General features: G+C 41.2%; 1 protein-coding gene and 2 pseudogenes across 1 annotated transcript; 2 read left to right on the forward strand and 1 right to left on the reverse strand.

The window, feature by feature from the left end:
* Positions 1–508: 508 nt before the first annotated feature.
* Positions 509–1,460, reverse strand: LOC112865268 (olfactory receptor 52B2-like; annotated as a pseudogene).
* Positions 1,461–16,938: 15,478 nt separating this feature from the next.
* Positions 16,939–17,145, forward strand: LOC147576701 (copper transport protein ATOX1 pseudogene; annotated as a pseudogene).
* A 785-nt stretch (positions 17,146–17,930) lies between these two features.
* On the forward strand, positions 17,931–18,905 carry LOC147576702 (olfactory receptor 52H1-like). The gene has a single exon (XM_086679416.1). The coding sequence runs from the start codon at positions 17,943–17,945 to the stop codon at positions 18,903–18,905; it is 963 nt and encodes a 320-aa protein (XP_086535542.1). The 5' UTR covers positions 17,931–17,942.
* The last annotated feature ends 2,311 nt before the right edge of the window (positions 18,906–21,216 follow it).

Below are 21,216 nucleotides of genomic sequence, written 5' to 3' on the forward strand. Positions count from 1 at the left end.
GTGAGGGAGGGGCAGAGAGAGAGGGAGACAGAGGATCCAAAGCAGGCTCTGCATCGACAGCAGAGAGTCCAATGTAGGGCTTGAACTTAGGAATCATGGTGAGATCATGACCTGAGCCAAAGTCAGAGGCTTAACCAACTGAGGGACCCAGGCGCCCCTGTTCACTCTCATTTGTATTTAATATAGCAGTTGGGAAGGACACATAGAGATGTATTCTATGAATCTTATTTTTGTTTGATAGAAATAGAAATGTTACTAGTAAATAGTGAAGAACCCTATAGACATTTAAAATAGCAGTTTTATGCCTATGAATACACAGGTTTTCAAGAACCTGTTTACCTTTGAAATAAGGGACTCATACAATTTGGGTCATTTCTATTGAATGAAAAAAAAAAAACTAATTCCATAGCAGGTAGAATCTATCCTAAATGACAACTTATCTGTCCGCTTTTTTAAATAGGATCCTTCCTCCTCACCTTTAAAATATCACAATGAGAGCCAATCATCCTTAGCAACACTTCCTTTTTGAAGAAAACACAAGGGCCACTCTTTCACGAATCTGTTTGGTCTTTACTCCATAGATAATTGGGTTCATCACGGGGGGGAACGAGAACATAGAGATCAGCCAACAGGATGTGGACATGCTTAGGGATTTTTCGGCCAAAGTGCTGAGTAATGACAGTGAAAATCCCGGGAAGGTAGAACATGAGGATGACATAGACATGGGAACCACAGGTGCTGAGTGTTTTCATCTGCACATCATGGGATGGCAGCCTGAAGACTGCCTGGAGAATGAGCCTATAGGAGAGGACTATTGTCACCATATCTAGCATTACACTGAGTAATGGCACAGAGATTCCATACCAAATGTTGACGGTGATATCAGCATAAGCCAACTTAGCCAGCCCCATGTGTTCACAGAACGTGTGGGCAATGATGTTTGTCTGGCAGAAGGGCAGGCACCTCACTAGGAAGATAACGGGGCAAACAGTTGCAAAACTCCTGAGCACTACAACACGCCCTATTTTGCCGATGACACCATGGCTAAGAATGATGGTGTACCTCCGTGGGTAGCAGATGGCCACATAGCGATCAAAAGCCATGGCCAAGAGAATGCCTGATTCCACCACAAAGGCAAAATGCATAAAGAAGAGCTGGGTTATACAGCCACCAAAAGAGATGTCCACATCATCAAATCAGAAGATGCTCAGGGCTTTGGGTGCTGTGGATGTAGATAGAATCAGATCCCAAAAAGCCAACACAGAGAGGAAGAGGTACATAGGTTTATGAAGACTGTGCTCCTCTGCCACCACACAGATCAGGATAACATTTCCTGACACAGCCACCAGGTACATCAGGCAGAAGGCGATGGAGATCCACATGTGCAGCTCCTTCAGGCCAGGGATGCCATTGAGGACAAACATATCATAATTGACAGTGGAGTCATTGGGATCAACCATGCCTGAATTATGGTATGGAACCTTCATCACTTGTCTGTAAGGAGAAAGAAAGTTTGAGAACTAGCCCTTCACAATCAACTAGCATATATTTATTAGTTAATGGACTCAGACATCTGCTCTGTAAAATTTCCGTTAGTAAGTTTTCTCCGATGCAGACCTAATTGTGTGTAGTATTCTACATTGTGGAGAAAGGTTCTAAAAATTCAAAGTAAGATCAAAGAATTTCATAAAGATGCTTCCATGGAAAATCCTGAGCCTGGTACTGTTTTCTCACACAATGGTCATAAATGAAAAATGACGGTCATGCAAAATTTTAAAACTTGTAATAATAATTTGTAGTCTCTGACTAAACATTTTAAGAAATGGAAGAAAATTATACATTTTTGTAAAGAATATTAAAAACCAAATAAAAAGAAGAGTTTTTTTTTTCTGATTGAACTAGTTAAACAACAATCCTGTTATCTGGCACACATATTTACTTAATCACCTATTGATCTATTGATCAACTAAACATCTGTTAATAACCTACAATATGTATAGAGATAGCTCCATGTTCATAAAAGGGAAAAGGAGTTCAAAGCCTGTAAAATAGAAATTCTGTGTATCAGGGTATAGTTTATACAAGCACGGTGCCAGTAAAGGGGTTTTGTGTTTGTTAAATAAATTACTAACCATTGATTACAGATATCCTTTGTTGTGAAGTTTCAATAGTGGAAGATTTTATTAAATTACAAACCACCATCATTACAGGTGGGGATGCTGCTACTTGAGAATAGATGGAGTTGTTTACAGCACAGTACTTTTCTGAAACTCAGGATGAGGCTTTCACCCAGATTATTCAAAACATTGTTTCTATCTCAGTTTTCTTTGTTAATACATCCTACCTTCATTACTTTAAAGAAATGTGATCAGAAATAAGTAGCTTGAGGAAATTAAAAACAGAAATCATAGAAGTAACTGGATGCCGCTACCAACCACTTCTTATTTAAACTCCTTTAAAAATAGATTTGATAAAAAGAAAGGGTGGGGGGGCACCTGGGTGGCTCAGTCGGTTAAGCATCCAGCTCTGCTCAGGTTTGTGAGTTCAAGCCCTGCATCAGGCTCTGTGCTGACAGCTCAGAGCCTGGAGCCTGCTTCGGATTCTGTGTCTCCCTCTCTCTCTTCCCCTGCCCTGCTCACACTCTGTCTCTGTCTCTCAAGAAGTGAAGAAACATTAAAAAAAAAATTAGAAAAAAATAGATTTGATCATTTCTTTCTTCGTTGGTTTTTAATTCCTTCACGTTTTATTTCATATGGTGCAAGCACTGAATTTGAATAAAACTAGTAAACAAGAAAGTTCTATCCTTCAGGGATTGTAATGCAGTTGACTTTTCTCAAATCTCTCTTCCCAGAGATTTTTCAGTAACCCTCCACCTCGTACTAAATGGGTTTGATCACTGAAATGGTAAGAGATAATGGAATATACTATACTCCTTAAAGAAAGTCAAAATAAAATGTCCAATCCTGCCCTCATTTTGAATAGCCTAAAATCTTCACTAAAAAGAAAGTTAATTTTCATTAAAAAAACAAAATTAATTTTCTTGTTAACAAAGAAAAACCTTCTCATTCTGCATCAGGAAAGATCAGCTTATACACAAAGATAGCTGAATTAGTTTTATTCAAAAAATGAATCACAGTTAATATTTGCCACTTGATATTAAATTTTAAAAAGTTCACAAAATGCTTATGCTTAATGTCATTGTTGAACAATATCAATGGTACATAAAAAATAGATAGGATTTCTGAGGGATAAAACATGGAAATAATTATTGTTATATCCATGTAGTAAACTAATAGGTGATTTTATTTTATTTTTGTTTTGTCTTGATAGTTTCTATTTTCTACTATATGGAAAAGTATATTGTTTTACTGTTGTAAAATATATGACAATAATTTGATGAAGTCGTTTTGTTGTTATTAAAGACAGCACTAAAAGTGCAAGCTTTCATTAAAAGTTATTTGATTTGGGGGCGCCTGGGTGGCTCAGTCGGTTAAGTGTCTGACTTCGGCTCCGGTCATGATCTCGTGATCCATGGGTTTGAGCCCCGCGTCAGGCTCTGTGCTGACAGCTTGGGGCCTGGAGCCTGCTTTGGATTCTGTGTGTGTGTGTGTGTGTGTGTGTGTGTGTGTGTGTGTCTACCCCTCCCCCACTCACACTCTGTCTTTCAAAAATAAATAAACATAAAAAAATTTTTTTAAGTTATTTGATTTATGTCTTCCACCTTTAAAATTTTTAAACGTTTATTTATTTTTGAGAGAGAGAGAGAGAGAGAGAGAAAAGTAGGGGCAGAGAGAGAGGGAGACAGAATCCGAAGCAGGCTCCAGGCTCAGAGCTGTCAGTGCAGGGCGTGATGCGGGTGTGAACTCACCTACCGTGAGATCACCTGAGCCAAAGTAGGAAGCTTAACTGACTGAGTCACCCAGGCACCCCTATATCTTCCATCTTTAGAGGATTTTCCCAAAATCCCTTCTAATCCACGGTAATCTAACATTCTGTTGGGATAGCTTCAGGCCAATGACCCATCTATAGTTGCCCTTGGACTGTTTAAAATAAGCTGGTAAGTCTGGTTTTGATTACCATCACTTGAAATATTCATTGGCACCATAAATTGGCATGGAAAAGAATAGCGAATTACATTTACCGAAGAAAAGAGGTGTGTATAGAGCAATACATAATACATTTGTTCTTTACTTCATATAAAGATATCTTCCTAATATTATTCAATGTTAAAAATCAGACCATTTTCCTTACTTACAAAGATTGACTTGCTGAACAAAACAACATGTCTAATGTGGTGTTTCATGCTTTTGAAATGGAAGAAGCTGTGGGCGTGAGCCCAGACTTCATAGACAGGCAACCAATAAGTCAAAGTCAGGGTTTAGCCACCCACAGAGGATAAGATTTGAGGAGCAACCATAGAATCCATTACTTCCCTGATCTCTCAAGAGCTCCCTTTCCCCAGACCACCTACTCAGGCACAGCTCAGATCTGGAGTCCCACCTAGGGCTTAAAAGATCAGAACAGTCTCTTCAAATAGACCCTGTTAAGAGACCGTCTCCTTCTGGGGTGGACAGCTGGTGTCCTCATCGTGCTCTCTCCTGTAACAAACTAGAATGAGACCATCTAAAATATCACTGTGGGAGGCTCAGAGAGCAAGGTACAGGTGTTATTATTACTCTTGGAAAGAGCAAGAGAAGGCTGAGCCTAGAGGTAGGGAGAAATTGCTACAAGGAGAGCAGAGGGGAAATGTAGATCCAGAGAATGAAGATCCTGAGGAAGGGTAGTCAAAAACGTACACTGAATACTTGCTTCCTTTAACCTCCGGTTCATGTGGCCAGTCCACAGACACAGGAATGGCTTCTTGCAATGCAAGTGATTACAGTAACTGCTACGTGTCTGTGTCCAAGTTCACCGGCAACGGTCCGCCTGTTAGCTGCACCACCTAGCTCGGTCAACTTCCATCCATTTCCTCAACAGAAGGGAGACTCCCACTGCATAAAAGGCAGAATGAGCCTAGGATCATGTATTGCTCATGGAAAAGGCCAAGGGAGTGACCGCTGGGACTTGGTTCTTGCTCCTGCCTCCCCTTAAACTGCAGACAGGGACAAATGAGTCAAGAAAATACTTCACTCCTTTCCTGCTGAACTGGCAAGAAGACCTTGAGCCCCATCGAAGTGCCTGGGGCGGAAAATTTAAGAGAACACCTAAGACCTTGAGAGTGAATTCAGCCTTAACATTTGCATCCTCCGCACCTCCCTAGCCTCATTTGAGCCCCAGCTCTGGAGGCGGCATTATTTAATTCATTCTTGTGTCCTCTCAGCCCGCCTAGCTCCTCCTCATCTCTGCCTGGACTCCAGTGAAAATCCTCAGACTAAGTTTGCTCCTTTAAAGCTTCATTCCAAGTGCATCTTGCTCCAGTCCACCAGTAAGTCCATGGACTTTCCTGTATCAATTTTATTCTGTCATCTCCCAAGCAAAACCCTCCACGAACCCCTTCATCCCGTAGCCTTGAGAATAAGATCTAAGCTCTGGAACACAAGGGGCAGTTTCTTGCTGCCCTCTCCAAGCTCTTGTGATCTCCCAGATCCCTCTAAGCCTCACCCACTTCCAGCTGTTTCTCCACTCTCACCATGTTCTCACCTGCTGCTGCACATTTCAAACAATGTTCACTCTGACTAGCACGGTTTTCATCCCATGATTTGCCTGGTTTTCCTTGAAAACACAGCTCGCACGTAAAATTCTTCACCATCTTGCTCTCTCCTTTAATGATATCAACACCCTCTTCTGTGTCCTCACAGCTCCCAGTGCCTTTTAAGGTCATATTATCTCATCACTCTGTCCTGGAATTGCCTGCTTCCCCAGGAATCTGTGATCAACCTGAGTACAGTAAAAAAAAAAAAAAAAAAAAAATGCCTTGGCCATATCTGCATCCACAGCCTCTGTTACACGGTTACTAGAATAACATAAAACAATTTAAAAGCGATTGTCCTGTAATGTCCCAAACAATGTGCAAAGTGCCTTACATACAGCATCACAAATCGCTTTTCAAACCTTGTGAGCTGGGGAGATCTCCACACACACACAAAGAGACTGGAGCCTGGATATTTAATTCATCCAATGGGCCTGCTGGAATTGTACATTGCAGCCAGCAGTCAGTGCTTGGCCTCAAGCCTTTCTCCTCACTGCCCCCTCCATGCTGTCCCATAGACTTCACTAACAGACGATGGTTGGGTGAAAGCATACACGAGAATGGGAAGCTGGGGCAGGGAATGCACCCACTAAGCTGAATGTCATCTTTCAAGATGGTTCCTTGAACAGGCTATTCACTTACTAAAAATGGCGTCTGTTGCCCATAATTTGTTATACTCCTATTCAATTTTGTTTAAGTATATGAGCCCAACTGAAAACAAAATACTTGCTTCAAGGAGCTTGTATTCACATCTTCCTCCTTCTTGCCTAAGGGTCTTTGCATATACTTTTCTCTGTGTTTGGAATGTTGTCCCCTTTTCCTTGGGCCTACTGGAGACAATGTAGTGTAATGTGAAGTTGAAGTAGGGTTCAGGAGCCAGACTATCTAAAGGTAGGAAATTCTCCATTAAGCAGCTGAGCAACTGGAAGAATTTTCTGTGTATCATTGTTCATGTCTGTAATATGGAAGTAATAAGGAGATCTACCTCACTGGGAGGGAGGAAGGACTAAATCTGATAATGTTTCTAAAGGATTTGGCCCTGTATTTGACATAAAGAACCCAGTACATATTACCTATTTTATTAGCTTTTAGTTAAAATTGACATCCTTTTAAAAATACTTTTCTTACAGAATCTTTTCTCATCTTCCCCAGGTCTGACCAGATACCTCTGTCAATTGACTTGCATAACATCCTACAGATTTTCATAACAGTTATCAAAGGTAGTGATTATTTTTACACATATACTCTGTTGATTATATGAAGAATATATTCTTCCTCCATGAACTGAAAGCTCCATGAGGAGAGGTATTATATCTTCTGGTGGCTAGTAGAGTGCCTTGCTCCTAGCAGGGGCTCAGTATATCTGTATTGATACACTGCCTGCTTGATTGGTTGCCTGCCCCTCAGGCTAGTTTCATTTCTCAGCACTTTAGTAAATGTACCTGAGTCTGATAAGTAACACACATGACCCAGAATGTCCCTGGGTCTGCTAAGTGACACCCATGTCCCAGAGCACATCATATCCCCTTACACCTCTAATCTTTTGCACATGCTGGTCTCTTGGCCTGAAGTGTCTTTTTTTTCCTGTCTTCCTTTAACTTTTTTCCCATCCTCAAGACTCATATTAAGTTCACTTGCCCCTCAAGATCTTTTCTTATCCCTGGACTATGGTATTATTCCTCCACGCAGTTTCCATGAACATCTTTGGGTTTCCTATGAGTCTCATTCTGTATTGAAATTTCATTTTTACAAGCCTGTTGAGCTTAGTAGATCATGTCCTCAAGTGAAATACTGATATTTATTTCTGAATATCCAGGGTGTAGCATAATGCCTGGTTTCCTGAGCTTGACATATTATTCTTACCCTCATAAATGTTTGTTGTGTGAAGAAAGTGATCTTGCAATCCTTTTACAGATATCACACCTGGTGCTTACTGTATCTCACACATACTGGTGACTTCCCTTGTTGAGGTAAGTTTCAAAGGGAGTGATTTAAATAGAATTACAGTGGATTATCGTTAAGTAGCCCAGTGGCTAATAACAGCAGTTACAAAGTCTTGACCTTTAATTCCTTATCCACAGGTAGGACTATACAGGATAACCTATGTTCCTTTTCATATCAGTTATCTATACTGTGTAAGAAGTTACTTCACAAGTTAACAATAAACATTATCACAGTCTCTGTATGTCAAGAACTCAGGAGCGGCCCGCCTAGAAGGTTCTGTCTTGGGTCTCTTACTGGTTGCAGTCCGGATGTTGCTGGGGTTGCAGACATAGGAAGGCTTGGCTGAAGCCGAGGAGCTATTTCCAAGACGATCACTAGGTAGCGCTGTTTGTTAGCAAAAACAAAAACAAAAAAAACCCACAAAAAAATGGTTCAGCTCCTCCTCAGGCAGGTGGTTTGAATGTCCTGTCTCAAAGGCTGGCTTCTCCCAGAGTGGGCAATTCAGGAGAGATAACAAAAAAGGAACCTTCAATGTCTTCCACAGCCTGCTCTCAGAAGGCACACATCCACCATATGTTATTTGTTAGAGATGAATCACTAAGTCCAACCCATACACAACTGGAGGGGAATTAAGCTCTATCCCTTGAAGAGAGGAGTATCATAAAATTTGTGAACACACTTTTTTTTTTTAAGTTTAGTTATTTATTTTGAAAGAGAGAGAGAGGGGGAGGGAGATATAGAATCCCAAGCAGGCTCCATGCTGTCAGTGCAGAGCCTGATGTGGGGCTACAACTTATAAACCATGAGATCATGACCTGAGCGGAGATCAAGATTCAGACACTTAATCACTTAACCAACTGAGCCGCCCAGGCGCCTCTATGAACATATTATGAAACCACCATTCTTGTTTATATTTATAACCTGAATTCTTTGTCTTTGTGATGCTTTGTCATCTGACCTTGGGGGCCTCTATGTACACCAGGCTATCAACATTCAAATGCCCTAGGCTCCACATATAAATCATGATACCCATACTGTGAATGGCCCCATTGATTCTACTCAGAATAACAACTGTTTCCCAAAATATGCTATATGAATAAATGAAGCATTCATAGAAAACATGGCAAGCGCTTCCCCAAGAACAAAAGTAAATCGAGGACAGCAATTAGATGCCACAATTCTTTATTTCCTCCCTACTAATCATACTTGTCATAGGATGTAAAGTTTTCTGAAAAAGAAACTGGCATAAGGTAGGGGTTTGAACTGAAAGAAGACTATAGACCTGTTACAATAAAAGAGAGGTTTTCCTGCAATGTACAGTTCTGAAAATATTCTACTCTAATCTGAGTTTTTTATATCACTGTAAATTAATTGTTTCTTAAGACTCAGCAATTAGTCCTATCTCTTTTCTTCTCTGTATTATGCTATGACTTTAGGAAGACAGCGACCATGAAGAGTTTGTGAAGAGGTGGGTAATTAGGAAGTGGGGATATTTGTAAAAATACAGGTATACATTTCAGGCCTTTTCCAGATGCATTGAGCAATGTAAAATTAGTTTCTAATTGGTATTAGAATAGTGACTTCAGTGTATAAAATGCTATAAAATAAGTGTCATAAAAACAGATGCTATAATATTGCTTTAACTACTAATAATCGAGAACATAGTTGAATGCCTACTTTGTGAACAACCATAGAAATCTGATGGAAAATATCAGGAGTAAGATCCTTGTCATCTAGAAACTTGCCTTCTAGAAGCAGAAACAAAACGTTAAACATATCATTGTAACATAGTGTGATTAGTGCCAAGGCAGGCATAAAGTCAGGGGGGCATGATGGGGTGAGGGGTGATTTTCCAAATGGGTGATGCTAAATTTTAGGCTGAGTCAGCCAGAAAAGAATAGGAAGGGTATTCTATTTTTTTATTTTTTGATGTTTATTAATTTCTGAGAGAGAAAGAGACAGAACACAAGCAGGAAAGGGGCAGAGAGAGAGGGAGACACAGAATCTGAGGCAGACTCCAGGCTCTGAGCTGTTAGCACAGAACCCGAGGCAGGGCTTAAACCCACGAACCACGAGATCACAACTTGAGCTGAAGTCAGATGCTTAACTGACTGAGCCTCCCAGACACCCCAAAATAGGAAGGGTATTTTAGAAAGAAGGAATACCGTATGTAAAGGGATGATGCTTGCAAAAATTTAATGTGTGTTTGGGACTCGAAATACATTAGTATGGAATTTAGAGTGTTTGAGGGGTGAGTGGCAAGAGGTGTCACTGCAGAGGAAGTCAAGGGCTTGAAATCGCTAGATCTTGCGTGTGATGCCAATGGGGATTTCTTTTATACTAAAGTCTTTATCAACTTGGCAGGAATGATGATCATATTTCTATTTTAGAAAGATTATTATGGCTTGCAAGGAGAGGATGAATAGGTGGGGTGGAACTGAGATCTTTAGATCAATGAGGAGGGTCCAGTCACAGAGGTGACAAGGGACTGAAGAGTGGTGACAAAGGAGGAATGTGGTTCTAGAAATATTTTAAAGTGTCAGTTGCTAGGGCTCGCCAGCATATGTGTAAGGAGTTTTACATGTCGGTTCAAGTGTTTGATCCATAGGACTGATCTGTGATAACGAAGGCAGTCTCTTTTTAGGCTTGAATCAGAAACCAGAACCTGTACCCCTCCTCCCACAGGTCTATTTGCATTTTCGTACTAAAATAACTGGTACATATACTTACACAGCTGACTGAATGCTTATAACGTAAACACAGTAACTCACAGAGACATACAAGTCCTCTCTCCCTCTCCCTCTCTGTCTCTCTGTTTCTCTGTCTCTTTGTCTCTCTTGCACACACACACACACACACACACACACACACACACACACACAGAGTGGTGGAGAGTGGCTTGCCATCTTGCAAGCCCCAGGGGACTCTGCTAGCTCAGGATGCTGCCTGTCCTAGAAGACAGGAGTCTGCAGGGACTCAGACCACCCCAGCCTTCAGGACGTCAGAGTCTCAGGAGCTAGACCCCTGGGAAGTGCTTCCTGTGCAGTCCACGGCTCACTGATTGGGTGCGTGGCTGTGGCCTCTCAGGGGCCCACAAGTATTGAGTGCTCCCTCTGAAGTCCAGGAAGAGGAATAAGAGGATTGGTTGCACAGAGGTGCCATTTCTCTGCATACTTGGTCCTCCCCAAGGGTCTGGGTTTGGTGAGTGTTGGAGAAAACAAAGGCAGAGGACAGCTAACTGAGGGACATACACGGGACCCAAGAAGAGAGGCAAGGAGATGCTAGGAAAAGACAGGGGTGGGCTCAATCCGGTTTTCCCCATGAAATACAGTCTGCAGGCCTGGGTGCCAGATTTAAACAGTCTCAGGGGTTGGCATGAGGATGGACAAATGGAGCAGAAGGGAACAAGTAGGACTGGAGCTGTCTTCAGGACACAATGCAACAGCCACGACCACATGGTCTGGGAGCTTGGGTCTGGAAGAGCGGACTCCAACTCTGTGTTTTCGGTGTGATTTGAAATTTTCTGTTACTGTGTGGGTTTCTGGCATCCGTGTATATTTGCAAGTGTTTGTAATAATAATGACCTCATATGATGGTCACTATTTATTGGTAGGTTAACACTGAGCTGAGGACTTCTCTCATTTAATGCCCACGAAAATTCTGTGCAGAAACAGACACTTTAGAGACATCAAATAACTTGTTTGGTGTAATGAAAAAACAGTCACTGATCAATGCAAATCTGATACTTGACTCTAAAATCTGGGTTCTTAAGAAGTAGGAATGATGTGATTTTGTGTAAACTTTGCCTAGCATTTCATGTGTGTGTGTGTGTGTGTGTGCGTGTGTGTGTGTTATACTTCACTCGTTTGTTTATTATATTTTAGCCACTTACTAATTAAACTGTATTTTAATGGAATATAAATAGAAGGGAAAGCAGAGGTGGGGTAGGGAGAGTCATGGCTGAAAAAGTACAAAGGTCCCATATCAAACAGGAGCTTGTGTGCAATGATTTAAACATTATTTATTTATTTAATAAATCTTAAGAGTTTATAGAGATTAAACTAGTGTCAGAAATAAAATTATTTGGGGTGCCTTGATGGCTCAGTTGGTTGAGCGTCTGACTTCAGCTCAGGTCATGATCTTGCAGTTCATGAGTTCAAGCCCTGCAACAGGCTCGGTGCTGACAGCTGAGAGCCTGGACCCTCTTCCAGATTCTGTGTCTACCTCTCTCTCTCTGCCCTTCCCTGCTTGTCTTCTGTCTTTCTCTCTCTCTCAAAAGTAAATAAACATTAAAATTTTTTAAACAGAAATAAAATTGTGATTATGAAAATGCCTTTACATACCAGCTGTATGTGTAAATATGAGGACTCAGTCTTGTGGTTAAGAAAAAGTTTTCTGGAAGAATTTTCACCTCAGCTGAGACAAAGGGGGGTGAGCAAAAGTAAGCAGCCTTATTTCTCTGGGTAAAACTTCTTGAGCCATGTTAATACAACTGTTATGATAACCGTGATCTTTAGATCTTTAGTGGAAATGCCTTTAACATTCTCCTGGTTTGGCATATTATTGGCTGCCAGTTTGCATAGGTTTATTTTCCTTTATTTACTCATGAACAGGTATTTAATGATTTCAAATGTATTTCCAGAGAATATTCTTTTTGTCTTGACTCAACAGCAACATTCAGTTCCAGAAATATTCACTGAGCACTTTTTAAGTGCCACCAACCTGCAGATATTGAAAGCATTTTTGAAACCATGATAACAACAAAAACAGGAAGAACAAGATTTGCATGATCTTTGCCTTTACAGAGACTGCAGTCTAGGAGAGAAAATAAATAGTAAACAAGTGGTTGCAAGTGTGATGAACTGCAGAAAAGAAGGGATACAATTTGGAAACAGAATTTTCTGACGCGGAGAGATCAGGAAGACTGTACCCAGGAAAGTAATATTTAAGTTGAATGAAAGGGGACTTAGAGACCTGAATGATAAGTAGAACCTAGCCTTGCTTGGAGATAGGAAGAGGGATGAGGGTATTCGTTCTAAAGTCAAGGAGGAAATATTTGCATACTCTTACAGTCAGGAGACTTTGGCACTGAGGGAACATGTGTTAGCTCACCTGTATTCACATAGCACGTTATCTGTTTAGACTTTTATTTATCTGGAATGGCAATTGTTCAGAGAAGTGCAGGATCGATGCATGACAGCTCACTGCATGGATACCTCTTTGAACACCTTGCAGTGCGATTGCTCCCCTGTAGGGATAGCAGTGGTCTCATTTGTCTTCATCACGTGGCTTTCCAACATCTCTGGCCTCATTTCTGTTCATCTGCAGAGAAGAAGTTTGGGTATCAGCAGACACTCAAGTCAAAATTCAAGGAAATACATAAATACTACAGTTGGAACCCTGGAAATAAAAAGGGGGAAGAACTTACTGTTATTTCTTACATGGAAATTACTTTTAACATATACATTTTTAGAAAAAGCAGGACTTCTTTTTCTGGCAAACATTCCTGGAGTGTAACAGGAAGACTAAAGAGGTAACACGACCAGATTGTGGAGACCTTGTTAGCTATGTTAAAGACCTTTAATTTTGATTCCAAAAAGATTGGATTACTATAATTGATTGTGCATGGGGGTTAAAAAGGGAAAGGTATAAATGGTGAAATTCTGATTTTTGCTTCGGGTCATTTAGTGGATGATATTGATATTCTGTGAAATATTAGACACAGTAGGGGTCATCAGGTTTGTGAAAGAATATGATGAGTTTTCATTTTGATTTTTGAGAATTAAATTTGAGTGCTATGAGATATCCACAAGAGGATATCCAGAATGGAGTTGAATGTATGTGTCTTGTTAGATGTAAATGATAGGTAAAGAATTGGTAGACGTCATGTATAGCTATTAATTGGGATCTTGGGAGTGGATGATACAGATTAGGAAAAGTGTGAAGAGAAAAAAAGGGGGCTTCAAGCAGAGCCTTGAAGCACCCCAGGACTTAAGACACACAAAATAGGAAGAACAGGCAAAGGATGAGATGAGATGTCAGGATGGTTGAAGAAAAATTCCAAATGTTGTAATAAAACATTAAGACAATATTTCAAGATTGAGGAGATAGGGAATAGGGTCAAATGCTGCTGCTAAGTCCAGCAAGGACTCAGTGTGGGACGCGGATTTCATTGGTGATCTTAGGAAAAGCTGCTTTGGTGGAAAGATAAGGACAGAGGTAAGATTAACATAGGTTAAAGGGTAAGCAGGAGATGAGAAGAACGTAGGTGGTGTAGACAAGTACATATCTAGCTATGAATGAGAGAATATAATTGTTTCTGTGTAATTTAGACCAGAAAATACTTGAGCACATTTTAATTGTTTAAATGTTGAAGGAGTAAACTTCTTGAAAGGCTAGGTAGAAGACAAATGCGTACACACTCACACACACACACACACGCACAGATGTGAGGCTGTCTTACGTGATTTCACATACAATGGCTTTGAATTTCTCTGTGAAGTAAAATGAAAGGTTATCTATTGAGAAAGAGGGAGTTGGAGTTGGTGGATGTGCTTGGAGAAAAGTAGGGAAAAAAGTCATCCAGGGAGACTGAGCTGAATAAGATCATATTGCTGGGTCATCGGGCAGTGTTGGGGGTGAAGTTGAAGGTTGATGATCATGAACTTATGGGAACACAAACATGTCTAGTTAAGTGCCTTTCCATAATGATCTGAAGGACTTATTATATTGGTGAATCTAGGAGTTGAGTTTTGCCTACATATGTGATGGAAAGTCAGTGGATCAAGGGCAAGCAAAATATGTCTAAGAGAGTGCTTGATGTGATGAATTAGAATTTAACCTAGAAAGGAGGAATGCAGAGACACTAGGATAATGAGCAAAAAGTACGGAAAGCATCAATACCTTGGAGGGCTCAAGGTTGTTGAAGAACAAATGATAATCACTGAACCACATACCTGAGCAGATACAAGTAGCATGTCTACAAGTGTGATTTGTGAGGCAGGTCAATTCTAAGTTCTAGTGCTTCAAGATACACCTGTGGAACTGGACACCTGACTTCACAGTAACAAAATGAAATTGTCTAAGATGATGTTATGCTACATTGAGGGAAAAGTTTGGGGTAGATGAGTGGGAAGGATGTTAAACTTGGTGCATAATGATCACCACAATACACCCAGTTACACATATTACCGCATATAGTTGAAAAATTTTTTTCTTGTGATGACAATTTTGAAGATCTACTCTCTTAGCAAGTTTCAAGTATGCAATACATTTATTTGTTTGTTTGTTTCTATAAATTTACTGGCAAGTTAGTTAGCATATAGTGCAATAATTATTTCAGGAGTAGAATCCTGTGATTCATCCCCAAATATAACACCCAGTGCTCATCCCAACAAGTGTCTTCCTTAATGCCCCTTGCCCATTTAGCCCATCCCCCACCCACAACCCCTCAAGCAACCATCAGTATGTTCTCTGTATTTAAGAGTCTCTTATGTTTTGCTCCCCCCTCTCTGTTTTTATACTGTTTTTGCTTCCCTTCCCTTGTGTTCATCTGTTTTTACATTACATTATTATTATTAACTCGAGCCACCATACTGCACATTCCATCCCCTCATTTATTTTATAACTAGAAGTTTGTACATTTGACGGTCTTTACCCCTTTGACTCACGTCCTACACCCGCCTCTGTCAATCACCAATCTGTTCTCTGTGTCTATGAGTTCCATGCTTTCATGTTGTTGTTATGTTTGTTGCTTTAGTTTGCAAACACAGCATTTGTCTTTGAGATCATACAATATTTGTCTGTGTTTTCTTCATGTGGCTTAAGTTTATATCCTCTGCTATGCAGATATCATGCATGTGCCATTTGCCATATACTCTACAGAGAATTTTATTACGTGTCAGTTTATGTAAAGACTTCTCAGGTTTAATGTGGAGCTCTAACATTTGCTTGTCATGTGGCCTTTGGCGGGTTACTTAACTTCTCTGTGCCTAAGTTTCTGCACCTTCAAACTGTAGGTAACATTATTTCCTTTCTCACAGGGTTTTAAGATGATTATGGAAGTTATTTCACGTAAAGAACTTTAGACTTGCATAGTATTGTGGAGGTTTCCAAAAATATTAGTTTTGTTATAGAAGTTGTTTGCTTGCTTTTTTTCTTGACCTGGTTTTCAGAATGTAGCAATTCTATATGTCTTTCACTAGAGGGCCCTCAATCACTCTCTTTGAATACATGTCTTCAAGAGTTTGTTTCCTCTTTCCTTTTTTTAAAACCACATGTGTATAGTTTGAGGAAGAAGTATGATAGAATAGTTTAAAACACACAATTTGAAGTCAGAGGTATCTGGATTTTGCTCTCACTCAAATAGACCATTTATCATCTATATTAGTTTCTATAAAAGGGGTATAATGCTACTTAGGGGTGCCTGGGTGGCTCAGTCGGTGTCAGACTCTTGGTTTCAGCTCAGGTCATGATCCCATGGTCATGGGATCGAACCCTGCATTGGGTTCCACACTGATCTTGGACCCTGCTTAAGATTCTCTCTTCCCCCCTCTCCCCATCCCCTGCTTGAGCTCTCCCAAATAAATAAATAAATAAATAAATAAATAAAAACATTGCTTATATCATACTGCTATTGTGGACAGTTTATTTTCCTTCAAAACATGATAAAGATTATTTTTTTTAATTCTAGGAAACAATGATGATAAATGGGATAAAATGACAAATGTCAACTACAACATTCCTACATATGTTAACCTCTTAAAATATTATTTATTTATTCATTAATATTATCTTAAAATGCAATAATATAAATACATATTTAAGGACAAAAAAAAAGCACACTTGAACCAATTTCCTCAGTAAATCCTAAGAGGGGACTGGAGGTTGAGCTGTATATCTATTTCCATATTGTTCTCCATGGCGAGGTACCAAACATCAGTCTCAGAGAACATTCTGGTCTGAAAATGCCAGATGCTATAGTATAAGGGATATCAGGAGAGTAAGTGCAGTCAGAATAGGGTTAGTGTGCTGGGCACACTGCAGTTTGGTGTTAGGTTTTTCCGTACTGTCTTCTTTCTCTAAACCCATGCCTCTTCTCAGTCCTTGGCAACCTGTAGTGTGTCACCTGAGACAATCACCTGGACTGGCACCACAGCATAAATGATTATTAACTGAGGACTTGGATGTGCTAGCTCTGCCAGTTACTAGAGATGAGATCTTAGATAAGATCATCTCTCAGGTTTCAGATTCTGTAAAAAAAAATAGGTGGATAAAAACACATATCTGAGACCACATCCATAGTCATGCTGAAGCACAAGTCCTCCATGGACATGACCTATGAAGGCTGCTCTAAGCAGTCAGTAGGGTACTCAATATGGTGGGAGGAGTTGAATTTGACATTGACCTGCCCAACAAGAAGGTTTGTATCAACTCTGAGCACAGTACGAACACTCTGCTGGAGACCCTGGGAAAAAACACTAAAGGTTCTTTCCTACCTGGGCTCCAAGTAGGGAGGGCCTGGACCCCTGGTCACAAAATGGACCAAATGGGGCAGGACGCTGATCCTCTCCTGCCTTGCAGACAGACCTTGGCCTGGCAGTCCTACACAGCAATGGGAGTTCCTGCAGAGACCCTCACTTGCCCTGCTCCTTCTTAGCTTTCTTGCAAAAAAGTTGAACTGCCTTTGTTGGGAAAAAGATACATATCTCAGAAGACTGTTTAAATGAGATAATACTTTGTAAAGCCTGGACTCCTATTATGTAATAGGAGTCATAATTGTCAATTGTCTCCTTATTTTCCCAATTGTTCCCCACTTTCTTCGCTTCTTTCTTTCTTTGCATGTGGTTAGATTGTTTTTATCTATACTCAAGTCTATACAGAAACAATTTACTTTGACCCAAGGAACACTTGGTATTAACATAGGAATACAATTTTGTTCAGTTTGAAGATTCCACAGTGACTGAGTGATTACAACCAGAAGTATCATGCCTAGGGAATCTTTTCTTTTCTTTTCTTCCCTTTCCTTTCCTTTCCTTTCCTTTCCTTCCCTTCCCTTCCCTTCCCTTCCCTTCCCTTCCCTTTCCTTTCCTTTTTCTCTTTTCCTTTCCCTTTTCCTTTCCTTTCCTCTTCTTTTCTTATTTTAATGGGGAATCTTTTTCAAGACATGAGTATTGCTCTTACTAGAACTGGGAGGTTCTTTCTTGGCAGATAGGGAAGAAGAGAACTAGCCTGAAGGAGAGAGTGGAGGAAGAATTATACAGTTTTCTCAGGTTTATCATACACAATTTGTTTTTCAGATACAGAATCTATGTTTCAGACCACACCGGCCATGTACAACCTGAGTAACGACCACACAGGTGACTTCACCCTTTTGGGCATCCCTGGCCTCGGGCAGTACCACGTCTGGATCAGCATCCCCTTCTGCTTTATCTATCTCGCGGCCATTGTGGGCAATAGTATCCTTCTCTACCTCATTGCTGTGGAACATAGTCTTCATGCACCCATGTTCTTTTTCCTTTCCATGCTGGCCATGACAGATCTGATACTGTCTACCACTTGTGTCCCCAAAACCCTTACCATCTTCTGGCTTGGTCCCCAGAAAATCAGTTTTCCTGGTTGTCTGACCCAGTTATTCTTTCTGCACTGCAGCTTTGTCCTAGATTCAGCCATCCTGATGGCCATGGCATTTGACCGCTACGTGGCCATCTGCTCTCCCCTGAGGTACACCACTATTCTGACTCCCAGGACCATCATCAAGATTGCAGTGGGCATCTCCTTTCGAAGCTTCTGCATTATCCTGCCAGTTGTATTCTTGCTCACACGCCTGCCTTTCTGCAGGACACGCATCATACCGCACACATACTGTGAGCACATAGGTGTTGCCCGGCTCGCCTGTGCTGACATCTCCGTCAACATCTGGTATGGCTTTGGTGTCCCCATCATGACGGTCATCTCAGATGTGATTCTCATTGCCGTTTCTTACAGCCTCATCCTCCGTGCCGTCTTCCGCCTCCCGTCCCGGGATGCCCGCCACAAAGCCCTTGGCACGTGTGGTTCCCATGTCTGTGTCATCCTCATGTTTTATACACCCGCCTTTTTCTCCATCCTTGCCCATCGCTTTGGGCACAATGTCTCCCGCACTTTCCACATCCTGTTTGCCAACCTCTACATAGTTATTCCCCCTGCACTCAACCCCATTGTCTATGGAGTGAAGACCAAGCAGATCCGAGATAAGGTCATACTTTTGTTTTCCACCAAGGCTACGGAATGATGTTTCAATGTGCTATGGAAAAGCAGATATCATTGTATAGGGGATATTAATGTAGCAAGACTGAGAAAAGAGCTAATTCTAATTGAAGTGAGAACTGCCTGCAGGTGCTTTTGCATACAAGGAAAATGGTGTGGTCTCTTTAAAGGACTTTCATTATTCTATATATAAAAAAAATCCTTGATGGTGTGTTTGCTTCTGGAATATGAAGTTGTATAGGATATGATCAGGAAGAAGAGGTGAAAACAGAGAGCTGGCTTAGCGTAAATGGACAAAGGAATATAAATTTGGAAATTGACATTTGACTCTGTGGAGAGAGAAAAGTGTGTTATGCACAACAGAGACCCTGAGGAAGTGAGACTAAAAGTGAAAATATCAACAAATAATTCATTATTGAGGGGATTGGTAGATGGATTTAGGACATTTATGATAATATTCAGTTCTCACTAGTGTTCATCATGTGCTTCTGCCATGCACTTTATATTCCCTCTACCCGCAACAGACACACACATAAAATCATTCAGTACCAGAGCTAGGAGAAGCACGATCAACCAGCAGTGCTGTGACGGGGAGGAGAGAGCATGTATTTCTCAACACCTGCATTCTAGCCCCAGTGCTGGCAGAAGAGAGGAGCTTCTAGGCTCCAAGACACTGAGAAAGTGAGCTGCAGAGATGTGCCAGGAGACCTTAAGCCAGTTCAGTGAGAACGCAAAGTAGATGTTTAACCCCAGTTGCAGAAGACCTGTGGGACTTTTATCGACAGAGTGTGTTTCCTGGACTGGAAGAGAGAATCAATTACAAGACACATCAGTGCAGTGAAGGGGGATGAGGAGAGAAAATCTACAAGAAAGTGATGCATCCATGGTAAGATGCATCTAGTTCCACAGGATTGCATTAGAGACAACACTGCTGTGTTCAGAAAAAGATCTAGAGTTCTTACAATAAATCTTTTTTCTTCTTTTGACCATTATCCGCCGATGTGGAATTATTTGTTGGGTACCCACTGTATTGCAACACGGTTCTAAGCATTCGGGAAAGGAAGGTTAACGATACAGAGACTCCGCCCTGCGTTTGTGGAGCTTATATTCTCAGGAGAGTGACACACGAGAAACGAGAGAACAAGTTGTACACCTTCAAAGAGGGATGTAACCGATGGAAAAATGCAGCGAATACAGTGATGCACTACAAGTGGACGAGGAGGACAGGGCAGCGAGGACAGCAAAGGCAAAGGCCCTGGGGCAGGACACAGTGTGACGTGACTGTGCACAGAGCAGAGGCCAGCATGTCTGGAGCAGAGCGAGGCGGGGATGCAGGAGCAGGGAGGAGGGGGGAGCGTGGCCGGGTCCTGTGGGGCTGGAATCATCAGAACCTCATTGTAGGAGGAGGAAACTGATGCCAGCAGAGTGAACGTGACTTTTCCAAGGCACACAGCGGGGCGGTCATCAATGTGGAGCTACACTAGACTCTGCCAACCCCCAGTTCAGAGTTTTCCCCACTTGACATAACCTCACTCTTGTAAAAAAGAAAACATGAGTAGGAATATCAGAGCCCATTTTTCTTGCTTCTGTGAAGCCTCTTGTCATAAATTAAGCCACATCCTTCTAAGGGAGGAGCCTGCTTTCTGTGCCAGCTGCTAGAAATTCCCTGAAGAGATGATTTCTTACTCTCTTCTCATTATTTCCATTCTGCTGAACATGGATTAGCCAAGAGCTGATATTTTTAAAAGTTTACTAAGGAAGGGATAGTAAATAAATAGATTCTGAGCTATTTATTTTGTATTTTTATTTATTATTATTTCATAAGTTTATTTTTGAGAGAGAGAGAGAGAGAGAGAGAGAGAGAGAGAGAGAGAGAGAGAACACTAGCAGGAAAGGGGAAGAGAGGGAGACACAGAATCCAGAGCAGGCTCCAGGCTCTGAGCTGTCTGTACAGAACCTGAATCAGGGCTCGAACTTGTGAACCAGGAGATCATGACCTGTGCTGAAGTTGGACTCCTAACCGACTGAGCCACCCAGGCGCCCCTAGACTGAGCTAACTTAAGAGTACATACTCATTTCATCGTGGTAGGGACTCAAACTTGTGGTTATTCACCAACAGGCACGAATGGCTCACATGAAAGCCTAATGACCTAGAAAAACCAACGTAGGAAGCAGTTGTCTCCTGCACTGTCTCCCTTACCCTCTCCCACTATCTTTGGCCCATTTATGTTATGTTTCTACTTCTTTCCCAGGACAGTTCATTTATTTCTGTGACTTATGGCCTCTTTTCTGGTAACTCTCTGTCTCAGTTTTCAAAAGAGCATCCTGCTAAATCT

Source organism: Puma concolor, chromosome D1 (assembly GCF_028749965.1).
Source record: "Puma concolor isolate L17-30 chromosome D1, mPumCon1.1.hap2, whole genome shotgun sequence".
Lineage (NCBI taxonomy): Eukaryota > Metazoa > Chordata > Mammalia > Carnivora > Felidae > Puma > Puma concolor.